This window comes from Gorilla gorilla, chromosome 12 (assembly GCF_029281585.2).
Source record: "Gorilla gorilla gorilla isolate KB3781 chromosome 12, NHGRI_mGorGor1-v2.1_pri, whole genome shotgun sequence".
Lineage (NCBI taxonomy): Eukaryota > Metazoa > Chordata > Mammalia > Primates > Hominidae > Gorilla > Gorilla gorilla.
In genome coordinates, this window is record NC_073236.2 from 35577198 (window position 1) to 35598073 (window position 20876).

At 42.3% G+C, this 20876-nt stretch overlaps 1 protein-coding gene across 3 annotated transcripts in view; it reads right to left on the bottom strand.

Moving 5' to 3' along the window:
- The window catches only part of TMEM131 (transmembrane protein 131), a 236839-nt gene that overhangs the window by 18337 nt on the left and 197626 nt on the right, over window positions 1-20876 (bottom strand). For all 3 annotated transcript variants that reach the window (XM_055378492.2, XM_004031466.5, XM_055378493.2), the window contains 4 exons: window positions 20251-20436; window positions 18715-18873; window positions 17708-18306; window positions 1184-1359 (listed from right to left, as the gene is read on the bottom strand). In XM_055378492.2, coding sequence (XP_055234467.1) covers window positions 1184-1359; window positions 17708-18306; window positions 18715-18873; window positions 20251-20436 — 1120 coding nt within the window. The remainder of the gene's footprint in view (window positions 1-1183; window positions 1360-17707; window positions 18307-18714; window positions 18874-20250; window positions 20437-20876) is intronic.

Consider the following 20876-nt stretch of genomic DNA (forward strand, 5'->3'; position numbering starts at 1 on the left):
GGAGAGGGGGCCACAGCGGTGTGAGCAGGAAGAGGCCAGCAGGTGGGAAGGGAAGTGGGAGAAAGTCGTGCAGAATGCCTTCCGAACGCTGATGCACAGGGTTTAAACTGCTGGGATTTTACTCAAAGTTTAGCACAGGGCTTTCTGCTTCTCTGAAGTAATTTGTTAAAGTGCTATAAACTACAGAGCTCCAGAACTATTTAGGAGTTGGGCTAGGGGTAGACGGAGGACCATGGTAACGGTGAGGGAATGCAAAGGGAGAGGCGGCTGACTTGAAAGTAAGTTACATATAAATTTCATTTTAAACATTAATGCATGTGAAATGACACTGCTGGAAATCTGTAAGAAGTGATTCCTTGGTCACTAGACTAAAACTAAAAAAGAAAGTCTGTTCTACAACATTAAAGACTATATTAGGATCAGTTTAGATTTGAAATCCATTTATCTAAAAATAAAAGTGCCAGAGTGGAATTATTACCCTTTCTTGCACACCCCATACTACTCACAGCAGTAATCTGACCCCGTCACTAAGGCCCACTGGACCCGACACTTTGCACTGCTCTTCCTGCTGTGATAACAGCCCTGGGAGCCGAGGCCTCCAACGGGCGAGGCAGCTTCTTGGCGTGCTGATGTGTCCTGGGCTGGGTTCCTCGTCCCCGGGGGCCACTAAAGCCTGGGGTCTTTCCTGGGGCCACACTCCCTCCAGGGCGGTCACCACTCTACTGCTTGGGAGTAAGCGGCCACCAAAACCCTGCTTCCAGCAGGTGCTAGGAGCAACATGACAGGAAAAACACAACCTAATTAAAATGGTAGAGTTCCTTCTCATTCTTTTGATCCTTAAAATCTGAAAGAAGTTTCATGAGGTAGAATAGTTACTATTCCAGATAGTCCCTAGCTTTCAAGCAGTGTTTCCAGTTTCTAACCATCTTACTTTATTAACATGCTTCCAGCTGTTCTTCCCTGGAGGACATGGAGCCATTCATCCCCACAGCTGTGACTGTTGTCTGCAGGGGAATGACTCTGGAGGCACGCCCAGCACATGAACCATTCCTCAGTAGGTGCTCATCCTAGATTTAAACATTACTTTTGTACTAAAACCAGAATCTATGAGATGGAAGGTCTTGTGAGCTGCAGGAGACCTCTCTTTCTCCCTCGTGTTTTGTTGTGTGAGATCAGCCCGTACCTCCTTGAGGAGCGGTTCTGTGTCGGGGTTGGAGGTCTCTGTGGTGGTGGAGGAGCTGTCATCATCAGCCAAGGAGTCTTTCAGCTCATCTTCCTGCGGCTTTCCCTTTCCCTTCTTCTCCTTTTCCTCTTGCTTCTTAGGTGGTTTCACCTTGCGCTGAAGAGGTTTTCCTTTCCCTGAGGATAAAAATTAAAGTAAAAGAACTCTTGTTTTTGTTTCTTTTTTTTTTTGAGACGGAGTCTTGCTCTGTCGCCCAGGCTGGAGGGCAGTGGCGAGATCTTGGCTCACTGCAAGCTCCGCCTCCCGGGTTCACACCATTCTCCTGCCTCAGCCTCCTGAGTAGCTGGGACTACAGGCGCCCGCCACCATGCCCGGCTAATTTTTTGTATTTTTTAGTAGAGACGGGGTTTCATCGTGTTAGCCAGGATGGTCTCAATCTCCTGACCTCGTGATCTGCCTGTCTCGGGCCTCCCAAAGTGCTGGGATTACAGGCGTGAGCCACCATGCCTGGCCAGAATTCCTGATTTTTAAATAGCTAGCTTGGAAAACAAAGCAATTACAACTTTTGTTGGAAGAGGCTGGACTCTTCTGATTAAAAAAGGTTTCTTTTTTTCTTCTCTAATTAAAGCTCTCCAAATCCATTTGACTTTGTGATGAGAACAATTTTAAAAATCAACTTTACTGAGATACAACTTATATATAATAGAACACACCCATTTTAAGGGTACAGTTCAGTGAGTTTGGACAAACTCGGCAGTTTTGACAAATCTGTATGTCTGTCTCAGAATGTTCTTATATTCTCCAAAGGGTGATGGAGCTTTGAAAAGTTACAGAAGTGAAAACCAGAGATCCTCTGACATCTGCTGGGAGATGGAAGCCTGATGGTGACATAAACAATGAGCCGCTCAAGTGCTTCCCTTTAGGGGCACTAAGAGTCCCAACAGTGTAGCCATAATGGCTGGGTGCAAACCCTGGCAGCTTTCTACAAACAAGCTGCCTGATCATGGCCTCTCATCTGTACGATGGAGAGACAAGACCACACAGGGCTGTACTGAGGAATTACATAATCCCTGGGAATGGTAACTGGTGCATGAGTACTATGTAATGTTGTGTATATATATGGACAGAGAGTAAAATGGACATACAGAAAGCCAGCTACTTTGAAAAATCTGGATGCTATCAAGACAAATGAGAACCAGCCCCGAACATATTTCCCAGCAGTGTTCTGTGTGCTGGGAACATAGTAGCAAATGACATAACCCCTGCCCTCATGGAGCTTACAATCCAGCAGGACTAGACAGAGGCAGAGAGAGCCCCAGGTTCTAGCACCTCAGATTGTGCCTGCAAAATCACCTGGGCGGGCAGGCAGGTGCAAGCTGCAGAAGACACACAAGCCACATTTTAACCCAGTCTGTACGGGTCATAATTTCTAATACATCTTTTCGATAATGGTGACTTAATACAACTTAATTAAAACTCCAGTGTTTTAGGCGTTATCCCAGAGAATGCCACCATTAATGGGAGACTCAAACCTCAGTGTTTAAAACGGGTTGGCAAACTATGGCCTATGGGCCAAATCTGGCCTGCAGTCTGTTTTTTATGGCTAAAGAGCTAAGAATGATTTTTATATTTTTGAAGTGGTCGAAAAAAAGACACAAATAAGAAGAGGCAACAGAGATAGTTTGTGGCCCATAAAGCCTCAAACATTTACTACCTGGCCCTTTACAGAAAAAGTTTGCTGAGCCTGAGCTAGAAAAAGAGTAAGTAAATCACTTAGTGATTTCCAGGAATGTCATTTCATCATTTATTGCACACTGATTCGAAGAAGTGTTAGATCTGAAACCATAACTTGGATAGTAAGTCTCAAAAATTGAAGGGGCATCTCGTTTCAAGCATAGGACTGACTAGTTTGTTTAATTATAATCGTGCCACTGTGCCCCAGCTTGGACAACAGAGCAAGACCCTGCCTCAAAAAACCAAACCAAGCCAAACCAAGCCAAACCAAACCAAACCAAACCAACAAAAAACAGGCCCCTGACCTACATCGAAGAGCCAGAGCTTCTCCCCATCATGGTAGACAGGAAGGGGAGTGTCCTGCTTTGCTCCATGAGCTCTGGGATTTCTTACATTCTGAGAGTTCAACAGCCAGGCTGAGAATACTTCAAAATTTCCCATACAGTCAAGATCAGTTCCCCATATAATAAACTTCTCACCTGCAATTATACAATTTTATCATGCTTAGGTTCATCGGGTGAGGGGAAGTAAATCTGTATAAATAATCTATTTTTACAATAACCTGAAACTTCCATAATAAATACGAAATGGCTGGAAATGAATTTTCAAAAACTAAACTCAAAAAGTGAAGCTATGAGTAGACAAAAAATACCTAACATAACAATAGTTAAGTTGAAAACTTCAGTAACAAAAGATTAATTTGGCTCACACCTGTAATCCCAGCACTTTGGGAGGCCGAGGAGGGCAGATCACTTGAGGTCAGGAGTTTGAGACCAGCCTGGCCAACATGATGAAACCTCATCTCTACTAAAAATATAAAAATTAGCTGGGCATGGTGGCATGTGCCTGTAATCCCAGTTACTCAGGAGGCTGAGGCAGGAGAATCGCTTGAACTCAGGAGGTGGAGGTTGCAGTGGGCTGAGATCGTGCCACTGCACTCAGCAAGACTTCATCTCAAAAAAAAAAAAAAAAATTATCGCATGGAAGAGTAATTTACCCTTTTTATCTTAAAATCATCACCTTATTAACTCAATATGCAGCCCTTCGACTTCTGTCCCTAGCACCTTAACAAAAGTGATTTTGAAAAGGTTGACAAGAATCTCTAACCTGTTGAAGCCCATGATGCCTATCATTCCTCATTCTACATGACCTTCCCATTCCACTGGACACTGTAGAATGTAGCCCCTGCCAGGCCCCACCATGAACCCCTTCTTCTGACAACTTCTTTGCTGACTCTATCTTTGCTGGTATTCCCTAGAGATCTGCCCTTGGAGCTTTTTCTCTTTTTCCTTTACATTCTCCCTAGGGCTCAATTTCATTAACATCAACAATCCAAGTCCCAAATGTCCAAAACTGAGTTAACTATCCCAAAAACATCGTGTGGATTCTCAAGTTTGTGATTATGGTTCTTAACCAGACACACTTCAGAATAACACATGGAATGTTAAAAAGAAAATACTGCAGTCTGGGCCCGACCCCTCAGGGTCTAGGCCCCACCCCTCAGAGAGATTCTGACTCAACAGTTCTGGATAGAACCTAGGGATTCTACTGTGCACCCAGGCTGAGAGCCACTGGTCCATGGTATCAACATCAATCCAACCACCCAGGCTAGGAGCTACTTCAGGGCCATGTATGATTTCTTCTGCTGTTTGGATTCCCAAAAGTTCAAATGTTAGTGGGAGGGGAGACAATGTGCCTTCCCTAACCTGACTGATAAGACTGGATGGCCGACGTCTAGCTGCAGGCAGTCTCTGTCCCCAAAGGCTGTGCACAGGGAGTGGCCTCTGCCTCCCGCTTACCCCTGGGTGGGCTGAAGCAGTAAGCTGACTCTCAAGGCAAGCGTGTTCCTAAGGGTCTTGTCTCTTCCTTAGGGCTGGGTTCCAGTAGAAAAACTGGGCTTCAGGGAAAGGAGAGACTCTTCCAAATCTTTTGTTAGGTCAGTAGTTCTCAAAGTGTCCCCCGTTGCCCCAGAGTCCGCATCACCTGGGACCTTGTTAAAAATGCAAATTCTATGGCCCCATCCCAGACCTACAGAACCAGAACTCTGCGGGTAGGCACAGCAATCTATTTAACAAGACCTCCAGGTGACAGTAATAATGTATGGTCAATTTAGGAATCCCAGGGCTGGGCGCAGCAGTGGCCTGTAATCCCCAAAGGTTTGGGAAGCCAAAGCAGGAGGATCACTTGAGGCCAGGTGTTCCAGACCAGCCTGGGTAAAATTGTGAGACTTCATCTCTACAAAAAATTTTAAAATAAAACTAGCCGGGTGTGGTGGCACACACCTGTAGTTCTAGCTACTCAGAAGGCTGAGGCAGGAGGATCTCTTGAGCCCAGGAGTTTGAGGTTATAGTGAGTTATGATTGCACCACTGCACTCCATCCTGGGTTACAGAGTGAGACCTTTTCTCCAAAAAAACAAAAACAAAACAAACAAAAAACAAAAAAATAAAAAACAAAAACAAAAACAAAAGAATACCCTGGCTTTTAGGTATAAATTCTATCCAGGTTTATCAGAGACCTGTGTTGGGGAATTGCTGGTGAAAATGCAGGGCCTCATTTCCTATTTCTCTGTCCCCTGGGAATCTCTGGTGGATAGGTGCTGTCATTCAGAACAGAATTGGGGGAATTCTGAGTCACCTGGAAGAAATGATCTAAACAATGCAATTTTACCATCAATCAATCGGTAGGAATGGATTCTACTTCTAAAACCTCAAATGCCTTTCTCATGCACCTCCACTGCCACTTCCTGAGCCCAGGGCTTCCTCAAGTGTTGCCTGGCCACCCGTAATGGCCTTGTCTCCCTGATGAGCATCTCTTCCTGCCCCACTCTCCCACCCCACTCCGTTTTCTACACTGTCAGTAGCCCTGACTTCCCTTTGAAACATTTTTAAAGCTTAGAAATGTTATCCTGTCACTCATTTTCTACAGGATAAAGTTCAAATTTGGATTCACCTACCTTACCAGTGTCTGTTCCAGCCTATCCCTAACTCTTCCACATGCTCCACCCTTGACCTATCAGGGGCAATCATTGTATAACATATATAATTATTATTTGCCAATTAAAAAAACAGAATTCAGAGGGAGACTGTCCTCTCAAAGATGAATTAATGAACTCAATGAACAGTGGGGAAGGCAGGATGTCTCCCAGCTATACGGGAACCACAACTTAACTGGTGCATAATCAGTAATAAAAATTAACCCATCTAAATAAAGATGGTACAAGCTGAATGGAGAAGCGGGTTAGGAAAACTCAGAAGTGTGTTTCCTTTTAAGTGACCAAGTGAGAAATATGCCCAAGGTGAACCTGGTGGCAGGGAAGGAATCTTGGTAGAGCAGCCAGGTTCGTCGGATTCACACCACTGCCTGGATGAAGCATCCCTGAGGCTGGTCACCCTGCTTGCCTGCTCCCACAATCTCCACACAGACTCCTCACCTACTGAGGTCATGCAATCATTCGGGTCTGTCTCTGGACATGAAGCTCTTCCGCGACATTCTCCCTGAGATTGCCCCTTTCCAGGCTCCCGGCATGGACCCCCTTGGCTCTATTCGTCATACAGCCTAAGCACCTAAGGGCAGGGATAAGGCCTTACTGATCTCTCCAGCCCCAGTGCCTTGCACAGCACCCAGCACGTGGCAAGTGCTCAGCAGCATCTGCCAGGCTGCACAAGTCAGTGTTTGGCCTTCTCAACAGTGAAATATACCAATGCTGTGACCTGCTCTGAGACTCACTAACCCAAGTCCAAATGCTTATCCCATCTCAATCCTTTATAAGTAATTTATCCTATCAATAAGTAGACTGTAATGCTCTTCTAGGATTAGTGGTTATGACCAATGAGTTTGGTTTTTGTGAGATTAGTACCAATCTGTGCTTTACAGTGCAAATTTCTACAAATGACTTTCTAATCCCATTTCAGTCTCTACACTTACTGGAGCCCAAGATTTTCCCTAATTGGGAAATATAAATCTCATTTAAACAAACAAAACACCTGGAGACTTACACTTTTGGGAAGATGGAGTAGATCTTTTCCTTATTCTTCCTGCCAAGCACAACTAAAACCTCTAGGCAGTATACAAAGAGCAAAGAAGATGACTCTGAAAGGCAGAGAAGGTGACAGACTGGAGGGAGACTGGGGTCTGAGGAAAGGCATGATAGTAAGGTTCCTGGATTTTCTTTTTGCCACACACATCCACTCAGAAACACCAATGTGCACAGATAAAGCCTCGACAAAAGCCAGCTCTCTCTTGCCAAAGGTGCAGGAAAGGGGCAGCCCAGCAAGACAAAGGCTCCAGGCCAACACCACGGTAAGAACTGGGGTGCCATATCCACCCATGCCAACAAAGGCCAAAGTGGGAGCCAAGACTTCCACCCTTGCAAGGCTGTAACCAGACATCCCAGCATGCTGGCGATGGTGCTATCAGGGAGGGCTAAGCAGGGAGCTGAGCCTTTCATTCCAGACAGTCAGTAATGAACGCCCTTCCTGGCCAGGCACTAAGGAGCCAACTCTCCCCTCCCTTTGCCACTGAGGTGGTGACAGAGGAGGCCGAGTGAACAGTCAGGACTTCTACCACTGCCCAGTGGTGTCAGCAAAGACAACATGGGAACCAGAACTCCCAGCCCTACCCAGCAGTAATGAGGAGCCTCCCTGCCCTTGCGAGTCAACAGAGAACAGCAGGAAACCAGCACTTCTAACTCCACCCGGCAATAAAAAGGTGGTACAACCCCTTCCTCTGCCTCTGCCAGAGCAGTCAGAGAAAGCCAGTTAAAACAGAAGGTTTAGGTAACATCCAGTCTCAGAACATTAATACCCAAATGGTCCAGGTTTCAATCTACAGCCACTCTTCATACCAATAATCAGAAATTTCTCAAATCAAATGAAAACACAAACAAAACAATAAACAGATGCCAACACCAAGATGAGAGAGATGTTGAAATTACCTGACAAAGCCATCATAAAAATGCTTGTTCAATGAGCAATTATGAACATGCTTGAAACAACTGAAAAAACAGCCTCAGCAAAGAAATAGAAGCTAAAGAAGAACAAAATGGAAATTTCAGAACTGAAAAATATAGTAACTGAAATAAAAAGCACACTGCATGGGCTCAATAGCAGAACAGAGGAGACAGGAAATAATCAGTAAACAAATACAGACAATTAGAAATTATGAGAGAAAATGGACTAAAAAAAAAGAACAGAGCTTCAGGGACCCGTGTAATTATAACAAAAGATCTAACATTTGTGTTATCAAAGTCTCAGAAGGAAAGGAGAAAAAGGAAGGGCTGAAGAAGTACCTAAAGAAACAATGGGTAAAAACTTCCTAAATTTGGTGAGACTAAACCTATATAGACTTAAAAAAAAAAAAAAAAAAAGAGCAAACCTCAAAAAGGGTAAACAGAAACGAATCCACATCAAGATGCATTATAATCAAACTTGTGAAAACTAAAGACAAAAAAACCTTGAAATCAGCCAGAGAAAATGACACATTACCTATAAGGAAAATACAATTAGAATGACAGATTTCTCATTAGAAACCACGGAGGCTAAAAGGAAGCATTTTTCAAGTACTCAAAGAAAACAAGTGTCATTCCAGAATCCTATACTCAAATGAAAATATCCTTCAGGAATATTCAGACATTCTCAGATGAAACAAAACTCAGAGAATTCATATCCAACAGACCTACCCTAAAAAAATGGCTGAAGGAAGTTACCAAAACAGAAAGGAAATGATAAAAGAAGGAACCTTGGAGGATTAGGAAAAAAATATAAATAAAACAAGATTTCCTTCATATCTTAAGTCTTCTAAATTATGTTTGATGACTGATGCAAAAAGTCAAACATTATCTGATTTGGTTCTAAATGTATGTAGAGGAAATATTTAAGACAACTGGGGGAAAGCAAAGAAACATAAAGGGAGATAAGGTTTCTATAGTTCACTTGCAATGGTAAAATGATGACCCCAGGACCATGAGAAGTTATGTACATATAATGTATACCTAGAGCAACCACTAAAAAAGAGATACACTAAAAAATGCTACAGACAAAACAGAATTCTAAAAAATATACAAGTAACCCACAAAAAGGCAGGAAAAAGAAAACAGAGAAAACAAAATAAAAATAAAATGGTAGATTTAAGTCCTAACATATCAATAAGCACATTAAAAGTAGACAGTCTACTTATGTAGTTAAAAAGACAGAGATTGGCAGACTGGATTAAAAATCATGACCCAATTATATGCTGTCTATAAGAAATGTACTTCAAATACAATGATATAGGCAGGCTGAAGTAAAAGGATGGAAAAAAAATCATGGAAACATTAATTAAAGGAAAGCAGGTGGCTATATTAATACTAGATGAACTTGAGAGGAAAGAAAATTACTAGAAACAAAGAAGGACATTATATAATGATAAAACAGTCAATCCACCAAGAAGTTACAGCAATCTTAAATGTAAATGCATCAAACAAAAGCACTGAAAACTATGTAAAGCAGAAACATCTAAAAGAGAAATCCACAATTACATTTGGAGATGTCAACAACCTTCTCTCAACAGTATAACAACTAGACAGAAATATCAGGAAAGAACTTAACACCATTATCAACCAACAGACTCTAATGAACATTTATAAACTAGTCCACACAAAACAGGAGAATATACATTCTTTTCAAGTGCCCATGGGTCATAAGCCAAGATAGACCATATACTGGGCCATAAAACAAACCTCAACACATTTAAAAGAAGCGAAATCATTTAACACATTTAAAAGAATTGAAATCAAAAAGAAGTGAAATCATTCTCCCAACTAAAGTGGATTCAACGTAGAAAGCAATAACAGAAAGATAGGAAAAGTCTCCAATCTTGGAAGACTGGAAACTAAGCAACACACTTCTAAATTATTCATGGGTCACAGAAAGTCTCAAAAGAAAAAAAAAAAGGAAGGGAATGAAACTGAAAGTTCCATATATCAAAATTTGTGGGACATCAATAAAGCAGGGGTGAGGAGGAAATTTATAGCACTAAAAGCATACATAAAACGGGAGGGAAAAGTCCTGTATTAACAATTAAAGCTTCCACTTTACATAACTAAAAAAAGAGCAGAAAAATAAATCTAAAGTAAGCAGGACAAAGATAATAACAAAGATAAGAACAGAAGGCGCTGTGATTGAAACAGATAAGCAACGGAGAAAAATCAATGAAACACAAAGCTGTTCTTTGATTAGATCAGTAAAACTGACAAACCTAGCAAGACTGACCAAAAACCCCCAAAAATGAACAAAAATAACTAAAAAAGACACAAATTACCAGTATCAGAAACGAAACAGAATATTCCTATAGACCCTACAGACATCAACATGATGGTAAGGGAATACTATCAACATCTCTATTCACATAAATGTGGTAACTTAGATGAAATGATGGACCACTTGATTGAAAAACACTACTACCACAACTCACTGAATATGAAACAGACGATGTGAACAGCCCTGTAACTGTTAGGAAAGCGACTTAAAAATTAACATCTTCCCCCCACTTTAAGTCAAAGTGAACTCCAAACTAAGTTTCACACTTCATACAAGATGAACTCAAAATGAATCATGGACTATAAAAGGATAAAAAGACACACTACAGGCAAGTAAAAATTATTTGCAAACCACATATCTGACAAAGTACTAGTATTTAGAATGTGTAAATGACTCTCAAAATCAATAGTAGAAAAACCCAAACAATCCAATTAAAACAATGGGCAAAAGACATGAAGAAGGTATTTTATCAAGGAAAACATACAGATGTCAAATAAGCACATGAAAATATATTCAACATCATTATCCATTAGAAAATAACTGCAAATAAAAACCACAAAGAGGTATCACTACACACTTATCAGAATGGATTCAACAGGAAAAAATGAAGATGCTGCTGAGGATGTGGAGAACCTGGATCACTCCTACGTTGCTGGTGGGAATGTAATACAGCACAGTCATTAGAGAAAACGTTTTTGCAGTTTCTTAAAAAATGAAATATGCAACTATCATAAGACCCAACAAATTCACTCCTGGGCACATATCCTAGAGAAATGAAGTTCTGTGTTCATACAAAAACTTGTACACAAATATTTGTAGCATCTTTATACATAACAGCCCTAAATTAGACATAATCCAAATGTTCTTCAATGAGCAAATGACTAAAAAACCTACAGTACATCCATAAGTTGGACTACTATTCAGCAATAAAAAGGAACGAACTGGTGAATCTCCAGAGAATTAAACTGACTCAGAAAAACCAAAATGGTACATTCCTTTTGGGGAAAAGTTCTCCTTAGTCTGGCAACTATTAATCTCCTCCATTTCTACAATTTTGTCATTTCAAGAATGTTACATAAATGGAATCATAGTTGCCAGACTAAGGGGTAGGCTGAAGAAGGAGGGAAGTGAGTGTGGCTAGAAAAGGGCCCATGAGGATTCCTGTGGGCTTGGAAATGTTCTGTGTCTTGGCTGTATCAGCATCACTATCCTGGGTGTAATAGTGTACAGTGGTTTTGCAATGTGTTACCATTGGGAGAAACTGGGTAAAAGGTATAAGAGATCTTTGAATTTATTATTTGCACGTGAATCTACAAGCATCTCAAAATAAAAAGCTAAAAAACAAGTAAGTGGCCAGATACAATGTGGCTCACACTTGTAATCCCAGCACTTTGGGAGGCTGAGGCAGAGGGATTGCTTGAGCCCAGCATAAGCAACATAGGGATACCCTGTCTCTTCAAAAATAAAAATAAAAAAATTAGGCATGGTGGTGCATACCTACAAGTTCCAGCTACTTGGGAGGCTGAGGTGGAAGAATCCCTTAAGTCTGGGAGGCTGCACTGGGCTGAGATCACACCACTGCACTCCAGCCTGGGTGGCAGAGTGAGACTCTGTCTTAACAAAACTCCCAAAAACCAAAAACCAAAACTCTTTATTGACAAAAACATTTGTCTCTGACTGTGGGGTACCTTGGGGCTAACCTCAGTGTGTGGAAGAACACTTAGGCTGCTAAATATTTAGTGTAGAGAACCACCCACTAGCTATACTTACCCATGGTCACCATAAATGCTGTGCATGTGGGGGTGGCTGAGTGTTCATCTGAGAGGCATGGTGTAGGTGAGGAGCTCTCATTCAATGTGAAGATGCTGGGTTTGACGGGGAGGCCGATAGAAAGGATCTATGTGAAGAACACTGCCATAGTCTCTGTAACAGAGACACGATATCCGTTCTACTATTCGATGTCCTCAGATTCAGGCAGGAATTTAATGCCAGCAAACTCTGTTTTTTTCAGATGAACTCCTATGCCCCCTTTTCCTTCAGGAGAACTATATGACATTTTTCCTCAACCATAACTGCCAGAAAATTTGCAGTTCAACTTAACACTTAATGGTAACAACTAACTTTATTCGAGGTTTCTGCTGATAGTACCATAACTAAAAAACAGATGAAACACCAAAAACCATTTCTGAGTTTTATTCATTGTTTTATATGTGCTATGATAATTTAAACTGTCTCTAATCTGTTTTAAATGTAGGCAAAGTATGAATTATCTATGTAAAAAGCATGTCCTAGACATTTACTTCGTCTTTATCTTCACTACATGCTGTGTAATGAATTTGTCTGAGCTAGTTGCTCTGAATGAATCGCTAGTCTGAGCTAGTTAGTTGCCTCTCTCCCACTTTAAATCATTTCATTTAATTGCCACCCAAAAGAACTACTTCAGGGAAGTTTCAATCACTAGCAAATGGGTTCTCTGAACATGTGTGGTCCCACGTTAGGCCCTGTCATATCAGTGACAGCACCTGAGAGGAACATCTCTGGACAACCTCCAGAGAATCACCAACTGTGACCTCCAGAAAGAGTCTCCCCAGGCTTCAGGGGTGCTGGCATCACACTTACGGACTTCTTCTTTTCCTGGACCTCCCATTGTCTGGGCCCCAGGCCTTATACAGGTGGACAATCTCTTATCTGCAAATCTGAAATCCAAAAAACTCTCAAAGGTTTTTTTCCCCAAACTCATTTAGAAACAAAACTTAATATGACTATATATTTTTGGTGGCTGATCTGATGTTCACCTACTTTTACAGTCTTCTGCATCGTGTGGTGCATGACTACATACCTTTCCAAAATTCTGAATTCTCAAACACACGAGGCACCCAGAGTGTTGCATAAGGACTGTGGACCTCACCTCTAGCTCACTCTGACATCCCATTTCCAAGGCTGCACCTACGAACCTGGTATTGCCCAGAACTGCTTTTCCTCTGAAACCTTACACTCACACCTCCTTTTTAAACCTTAAGTCTCCTAACATTCCTTGCTCCCACCATCCTCGAAATTCAATCTGTTGGATTTCCCATCCCTTGACTCATCCATGTTCTCTATCTGTGAGGTTCCTTCTGGCTAAAGGTCCTTCCCCAAGTTGCTAATTCCACACTGCCAGTACAGCACCCCACCGCTCTCCTGCCAGCACTCCTGTGACGTCCTCACTCGCTGTCTTTTTGCTGTCCCTGCCCCACAGAACTCCAGCACTGTCCTACTCCACCAACTACCCAGTTTTCATTCTTCACCAATGGGCTGCAGGGTACAAGTGAGAAAGTGACACAAACCTGAGGCAGTGCCTCAGTGGCCCTCGGCTGGGCCTCCAATGTTGCTGAAGGGGCCAGCGTACAAATCCAAGTTTCCTGCCCCTGCTGACTCCCTGGGCCTACAACATTCTCAGCAACGTGGAATCTGACTATTCCAAACTTTGTCTATTTTGTGTTTCTACCCTACCACTTCCCCCAGCAGTCTCAGAGGATGACTTAGTTCAAGTAAAAACTTCCCTAAACCCACATGCTGCCTCAAGTTGACTCCTCAAGTTCAAGTGAAAACCCGTATCCTGCCTCTCCATCTCTACCAACTCACTCGCATCTGCACACCTGCGGAGTGTCCATCCTTTTATCATCTACCAAACTGGGTCTCGGCCCACTCCACCACCTGGGCACATGGTTTCACCAATTATCTCCTCATTTTCTTCCCCCTCCCTCTTTTTCTTTGAGGAGGCAGCACGGTGCAGGAGTTAGAATCACACAGACTGGGTCTTGCTCCCATTCTGCCCAGCGTTGCCTTACTGGAAAACCATAGCAAGCAGTGCCAGTCACCAGGGTGCATGAGAAATTGTGGTCACGTCTGAAACCTTGGCAAGTGTGGATCAGCACCGCTGTCTCAGCTCTATAGGCTTTCTGACCTTGGCCCAGAGATATTTTCAAGCACCACGTTTCCAAGTATTATTCATTTTTCATAAAAAATATTGCCTTCTTGGTTGTAACTCTCTCTCTCTATTTTTTAAAAACCTACCATACAATACATGCATACTTTTTTCTTGTTAAAAATTAAATAGGGAAAATACAGGTTAAAGAGTAAAAGCTCCCAAAACACTCACTAGTTAGTGGCCACTACTAACTGTCTGATGTGAAAGTTACTCTAAGCCACAGTGACTTGGTCTCAGTCAGAGGTGATGGCGCTTCACACAAACTGTTCTTTCCAAGGTCACAAATAATGTCCTCAAGTCCAGGCTCCACGAGCACTCTTCAGCCTCTGCTTCGCCTGGCCCTGCCTGCTGGGATGTGCTAACCACACTTTCTACTGCTTTCTGTTATGCTGTCTGTCATGCTATCTGCTGGCTGCCTTCTCGTTTGGCCTTGCCCTCAGGATTCTCTGCTTGTCCCAATTCTTACCCTTGAGACCAAGTTCCAAACAGATGCTTCTGCTGGGATGCTCCACAGCCACCTTCAACTCAGCAGGCTACAGATGGCATGTGCCACTTCCTGCCCCAATAATAACCATGGCAGTAGTGATATCCTATGATGTGGGGAGTAACTGTTCTCTTCACTTTAAAAATAACAAGTGGAGGCTCAGGGGAGTCATTTTCTCCCAAGTCACACAGTTAGTAAGGGAGCGGAGTCAAGATATAATCTGCACCCCTGCCTAATGGCAGAACGTGGCCTCAGGATGCCACACCTCTCTGCCTCTCCCTACCCTTGATAAAGCCAAAGCCAGAAACGAGAATGGCCACAGATGCCATCATTTCTCTGGTTAACACAGACACTGAGACCCAACTGTGCCAGGCTCACGGCTTTCTTGGGTTTTAGCCCTCAATCCTGCAGTGGCTGCTGTCCAGTCCATGGGGTTTAAGTGTTAAGAGGTGGGAGAAACCAAAGAAGTACAGAATCTAATGATTATTCAGCAACAAGAGTCCCTGCTCAGGCCAACCATGAACAGGCGGCATTTCTGGGCATCATCTTCCACTGGAAGCAGTGACTGGAGAGATGGCATAGCATGGCTGTGTGGCTTGCAAGCCATCCAACCGCAGAAGGCAAGATCCAGGGAGATAAACACATTCACTAGAAGAGGTCATCCTGAGCAGCTTCCAAAAACCAGAAACTACATAAGCTCATTATAAGAAATAATTTTAGTATGAGATACCAGGGGGAGAAAAAAAAGAACGTGTTGCCTCTAAAAAGAGAATGTTACTATTTAATGTAAATCTGCTATTTGCAGGGGTGTGGGGGTAGGCTCTTGAAAGATTATAAAGGTTTTGCCCAGCTGGAAGCCTACAGTTTCACAACATACTACTAGTTTGCAACCCCAAGATCAATGCCCACCTTTTAAAGTTCATTTTAAAGACTGTCTCTCTATATGCATGCTATACTTCAATAAAAACATTGAAGAAGAAAAAAAATATAGATACAGGCTCCTTCCTTTTTCCCAAACAGCATCAGTGGGAAGGATAGTGAGTAGAGTAGCCGCGCCTGCAAAGCTTCTAACCACTGTCTCCTCACAGGCTCAAGAGTCACCAATAATGTGGCATCCATGCTCCCTCACTGAGTATCTTTTAGTAGGTTGACTCTAGGACCACTGTGAAAATTGAAAAGCATTTCATTTTAAAATTTAGGTTCTCAATGAGTGACTCTGAAAATAGAATTGGCCCATCACGCTGGTGTTGGAAGACTGTGTTGACACAGGAATGAGGTAGTCAATTTGACTGCCCAACTCTTTCTTTGTGATAAGAAAGGATAATACAGATTTATTTTATTCATGCCCTAAATGTGGGAAAAAATGCTATGTAACTTGATCTAATTAAAAAAGAACTTTTAAGTATTCACTTAAGATTATTCTAAAAATTACCCTAAAATATGTAAGCTCAGTTAATAATGGGTTAGCCAAAAAGGATTTCTGTAGAAGAGGTTAACCAATCATATTCAAGACATCTTACTGTTTTACAAATCCGAATGCGTGTAATTCCAAGAGAACTCAATAGAGCTAGTTTTCGTATTCCTGGGACTAAAAAATTATCTAAAACTCCTTGACTCTGGGATGTCAAGCTTCTTCTGGCCTCTTAGGGCTGCCAAGATCCCTGTTTTCTGTATAAATTGAAGCCAAAAACTCCTTGGTAAACCATTCTGGAAGGGACTGATACAGGCTTGGAATAATGTATATTAGCATGGCTGCCACAAGACAGAAAGGAAGACGCAAAAAAGCTCAGGCTGTGAAGGGATGAAATTGCAATACAACTAGAGGCTATTTACTGGTTTTTACCTTTTGATTCTGGAGCTTACAAATTGGTCTATCTATTTGTGTGTGGTGCAGACTTCCAAGCTCCCAGTGGTGCCCACCTCTTGGTATTTATGCCCTTGCGCGGTTCTCTCTCCTGGAGTGTGGGCTGGACCACACTTCGAATGAGCAGAATACTACAACATTGATGGGATGCCACTTCCCAGATTAGATAGTAAGAAACAGTGACTTCCATCCTGCTTCCTCCTTGCCCTCTTGTTTGCTCGTTCTGGGGGAGCCAACTGCCAAGCTGTGACCTGCTCTGTGGAGAGGAACCATGACAGACCTCTGGCCACAGCCAGCAAGGAGGAGCTTGGGCCCTCCATCCAACAGTCCGTGAAGAACTGAATCCCACCATCAACTGCCTGTGTGAACGTGGAAGCAGGTCCACCTTCAGGTGAACCTTAAGATGACAACAGCCTTGGCCAACACCTTCACTGCAGTCCTGTGAGGGCCATGGGACCCCGCTAAGCTGTACTCATGTCCCTGACCACAGAAACTGTGAGATAAGAGTATATGTTCTTTTAAGCCCCTGGGTTTTGAGGTCATCTGTTACTCAGAAATAGGTAATTAATACAGTAAGCAGAACTCTAAAGCAGGGTTGGCTTTTTTTGCAAAGGGCCAGATAGCAAATATTTTCAGCTTTGTGGGCCATATTGTTTTGGTCACAATTACTTAACTGTGCCATAGAAGCATGAAAGCTGAGGATATACCAACAAATGAGCATGCCTCTATTCCAATAAAACTTTATTTATAAAACCAGGTGGTGATTTGGCCCGCTAACTGTAGTCTGCCAACCCCTGCTCTAAAGAAATCCTAATTTGGAGTTAAAAGGCAGATGATCTCCATTTTACTCCTATGCTCAAAATTATTTTAACAATAAAACAAAAGCTAAATCTATCACAATAACACAATCTCAGGCAGCTGAAAAGAAAAGCAGACGTCCACAGAATTTCTGATTTTGGTAAACAATCTAAGAAATACAAATATATCTTTTACGACAGATACCTCTAATTGCATTTTAATGGAAAAGTTGAAGTCCAACACTGGAGATCAATCTGAGCCAGAGGAACCTACTGAATTAGTTGTTTACCACAACTATATTCTTAATAGCTCCTTAAGCATGCACTGGCTTTTCCCTCACACATCACGGATCTCCGGCAGTGGGAGGAGATGATTACCTTTGCTTTTTGGCAATGGCGATGGAGGCTGCTCTGTAAACACTTCTAGGGCTGGGGAGTCATGGTGGTCGAAGTCTTTGTCCATGGCTTCTATGAGACTGGTGATGTCCGAGTCCTCGGAACTGTGCCTCGTGCTGCTGGCACGTTCTGGGTGGGAAGGGTGTGCGAGGGGGGCAGGAGACAGCCTTTCAGGCTGCGGCTCCTGGGGCTGAGGCACTGGTGGTGGCAGAGGAGGCTGAGGGTGCTGCTCCAGCGGGCTGTGGGCATGGTGCTGGCTGCCGTGCTGGCTCTGCTTTGCCCCTTTGGACTTTCTGCCCGCTGTATGACCTTGAGTCACTGTGTTCGAATCTAAGACAAGGGGGCTTGTTTTGTTAGCAGACTGTGAAGAAGCTGCTTGAGCAGAAGTCCTACTAGAGGTACTTGAACTGTTTTTGGCTCTGACGTTTTCCACGTCAGCTGAGTTTCTATTGCTGTGACTGCTGTGTGGGTGAACCGATGGGCCACACTGCTTATGACTCCCGGCACTGGGTCGGGATGATGAACCGCCTGCTCCACAGAACCCCCTACTGTGACCGGGGTCACAGCTGAGTGTGTTCAAGCTGAAAAAGGGACCAACTGCAGATCAGTAAATAGCAACCTACAAAATCTAATATTAAAAAAAAACTTACTTCATCAGTACAGCCACCATAAATATAAACTACACTAGGGAAAAAATAGCAAGAAATAGGGAAATTTCTACAACTCTCTAAGATCTGTTCTATCTGAACATTTATAATTTACCATCAGTGATCTAACTAAAAGTATTTTAACCCTTACCAATATAATAAAAACACAGTATCCAGTATGAGCTCTAAGTCACTCAGAGTTCCATACAGGGTGTTATTAAGTAATCAGAATTAAGATTTTTTTTCTCCTGAGCAAAGATGAAAAGAAACTTATTTTTTCTTGTAATTTTATCAGCCAAATCTATGTACACTAGGGAATTTATTGCCAGCATGTGAACATACTTTCCTTCAGATGAAATACCAACGATTCTCCTGAGATCAAATGGCCTTCCCACATCGAAGGGCGGGTTCGAGGCCTCAAAGGATAGCCGCCTTCGAAATGGCTCCCATATTCCTTGAGCTTCCAAATAGGCTGTTCCAATGACCAAAAGAAACAGTGCACTGCAGGGGTAAAAAAAATTGGAAAATCAGGATTCATTTGTTAGTAGACAAGCAACAAAATTCGATGTTAAAGGCAGAGTTTCTTGGTAAAGTACAATATGATGTAATAGAAAACCAAGTTGTCTGTGACAACTTTTAACAGACAAAACCCACAGTTTTGGCTGGGCACGGTAGCTCACGCCTATAATCCCAGCACTTTGGGAAGCCGAGGCGGGTGGATCACGAGGTCAGGAGATCGACACCATCCTGGCTAACACGGTGAAACCCTGTCTCTACTAAAAATACAAAAAATTAGCCGGCCGTGGTGGCGGGCGCCCGTAGTCCCAGCTAGTCAGGAGGCTGAGGCAGGAGAATGGCATGAACCCGGGAAGCGGAGCTTGCAGTGAGCCGAGATCGTGCCACTGCACTCCAGCCTGGGCAACAGAGCGAGACTCTGTCTCAAAAAAAAAAAAAAAAACAAACAAAAAAACCCCACAGTTTTATGGATAAAAGTTTGCACATCAGTTTTTCTCTTTCTTTCTTTTTTTTTCTGAGACAAAGTTTCGCTCTTATTGCCCAGGCTGGAGTGCAATGGGGCGATCTCAGCTCACTGCAACCTCAGCCTCCCCAGTAGCTGGGATTATAGGGATGCATCACCACATCCGGCTAATTTTTTGTATTTTTAGTAGAGACGGGGTTTCACCATGTTGGCAAAGCTGGTCTTGAATTCTTGACCTCAGGTGATCTGCCCGCCTCGGCCTCCCAAAGTGCTGGGAATACAGGTGTGAGCCACCGTGACCGGCCTGCTCATGAATTTTTATAGAATGCCATCTCACATGGAGGTTTTATATGGAGGCAATAATTATGTGTATTAGAAGAAATGCCTGGAATTTGATTTTTCTTTTACTAAGAAGAATTTTAGTTTCAACTCTCCAACCCGTTTCCTCTAAAGGATGTGTGATATAAATATGTAAATTAGTTTAGAGGTGCATTTATCTGACTCTTGAAACACAAAGTAATATATTGAGAACAGATGAAGACACTGAGAATTTAAAAAATATTTCTAATCAGTTTCAAGTGGCCTACGTACTATTGTGTTAAGTATATTATATATATGCCCAAGTCAAGTAACTTTATCTGAGCATTTTAAAAAGACGTTAAAATGTACTTAATTTGTATAACAAATTTCAGAGGTAAAGAACACTGTTTATTATATATGCCACCCAAGAAGGGCTCTGTTTTAACTGTTCCCACCAGTCTGTGAGATTGATAAAGACAGAGTTCTGTCTTGTTTGCTGGCATATCCTAGAACTCAGAACAGTGGCTGGCACACAGTGGGCACTCGATCAACAGTGTTAAATGTTGAATGAATATGAACCTTGAAACAAGACACAATACCTCATTATTCCTGAGATGATGATATACAGAGCCAGTTCCCAGTTAGGTCTGGGTAGGGCTTCTGCACAGGTTGCTAACATATGGTAAGGAAGGGATGCATTCAATATAAATACAAACTCAGAGCCACTGGTTGTTATAAACTTCAGTTCCCGAATAACTCTAGAAGCTGTAAAATCAGGAGTAAACCTAAAACAGAATGACGGTAGTAAGGCTAAGTTTTAAAAATATCTCACAAGCAGTCTGCATATAATACTGGTCCTATAAGCCTTTGAAATATAACACAGAATTTGCGTTTGATACTTTTACTCAACTTCCGTATTTTAAGATGAAAAAAGTATTGTCCCATGGTCAATAATAGGAACAACTGTATTCTGTGAATAATTAGAGAAATGACACTAAAAAATAACAATAATCAAATTCCCATAATTATTAATTCAGAAAATGGTCCTGAGCTTCATGTCCTTCTCTCCTTCTTTCTTCTTTATCTAAATCCATGCTCTTTTCCCAGGCTACAATCCCAATAATGTCTTTTTTAAAAAAACAAACCAACTGGCTGGGGCCTAGTGATTTTTCCATCATCTCCTGCAGTATGGATTACTGCTGCAATTATTTTATTTTTATTTTTT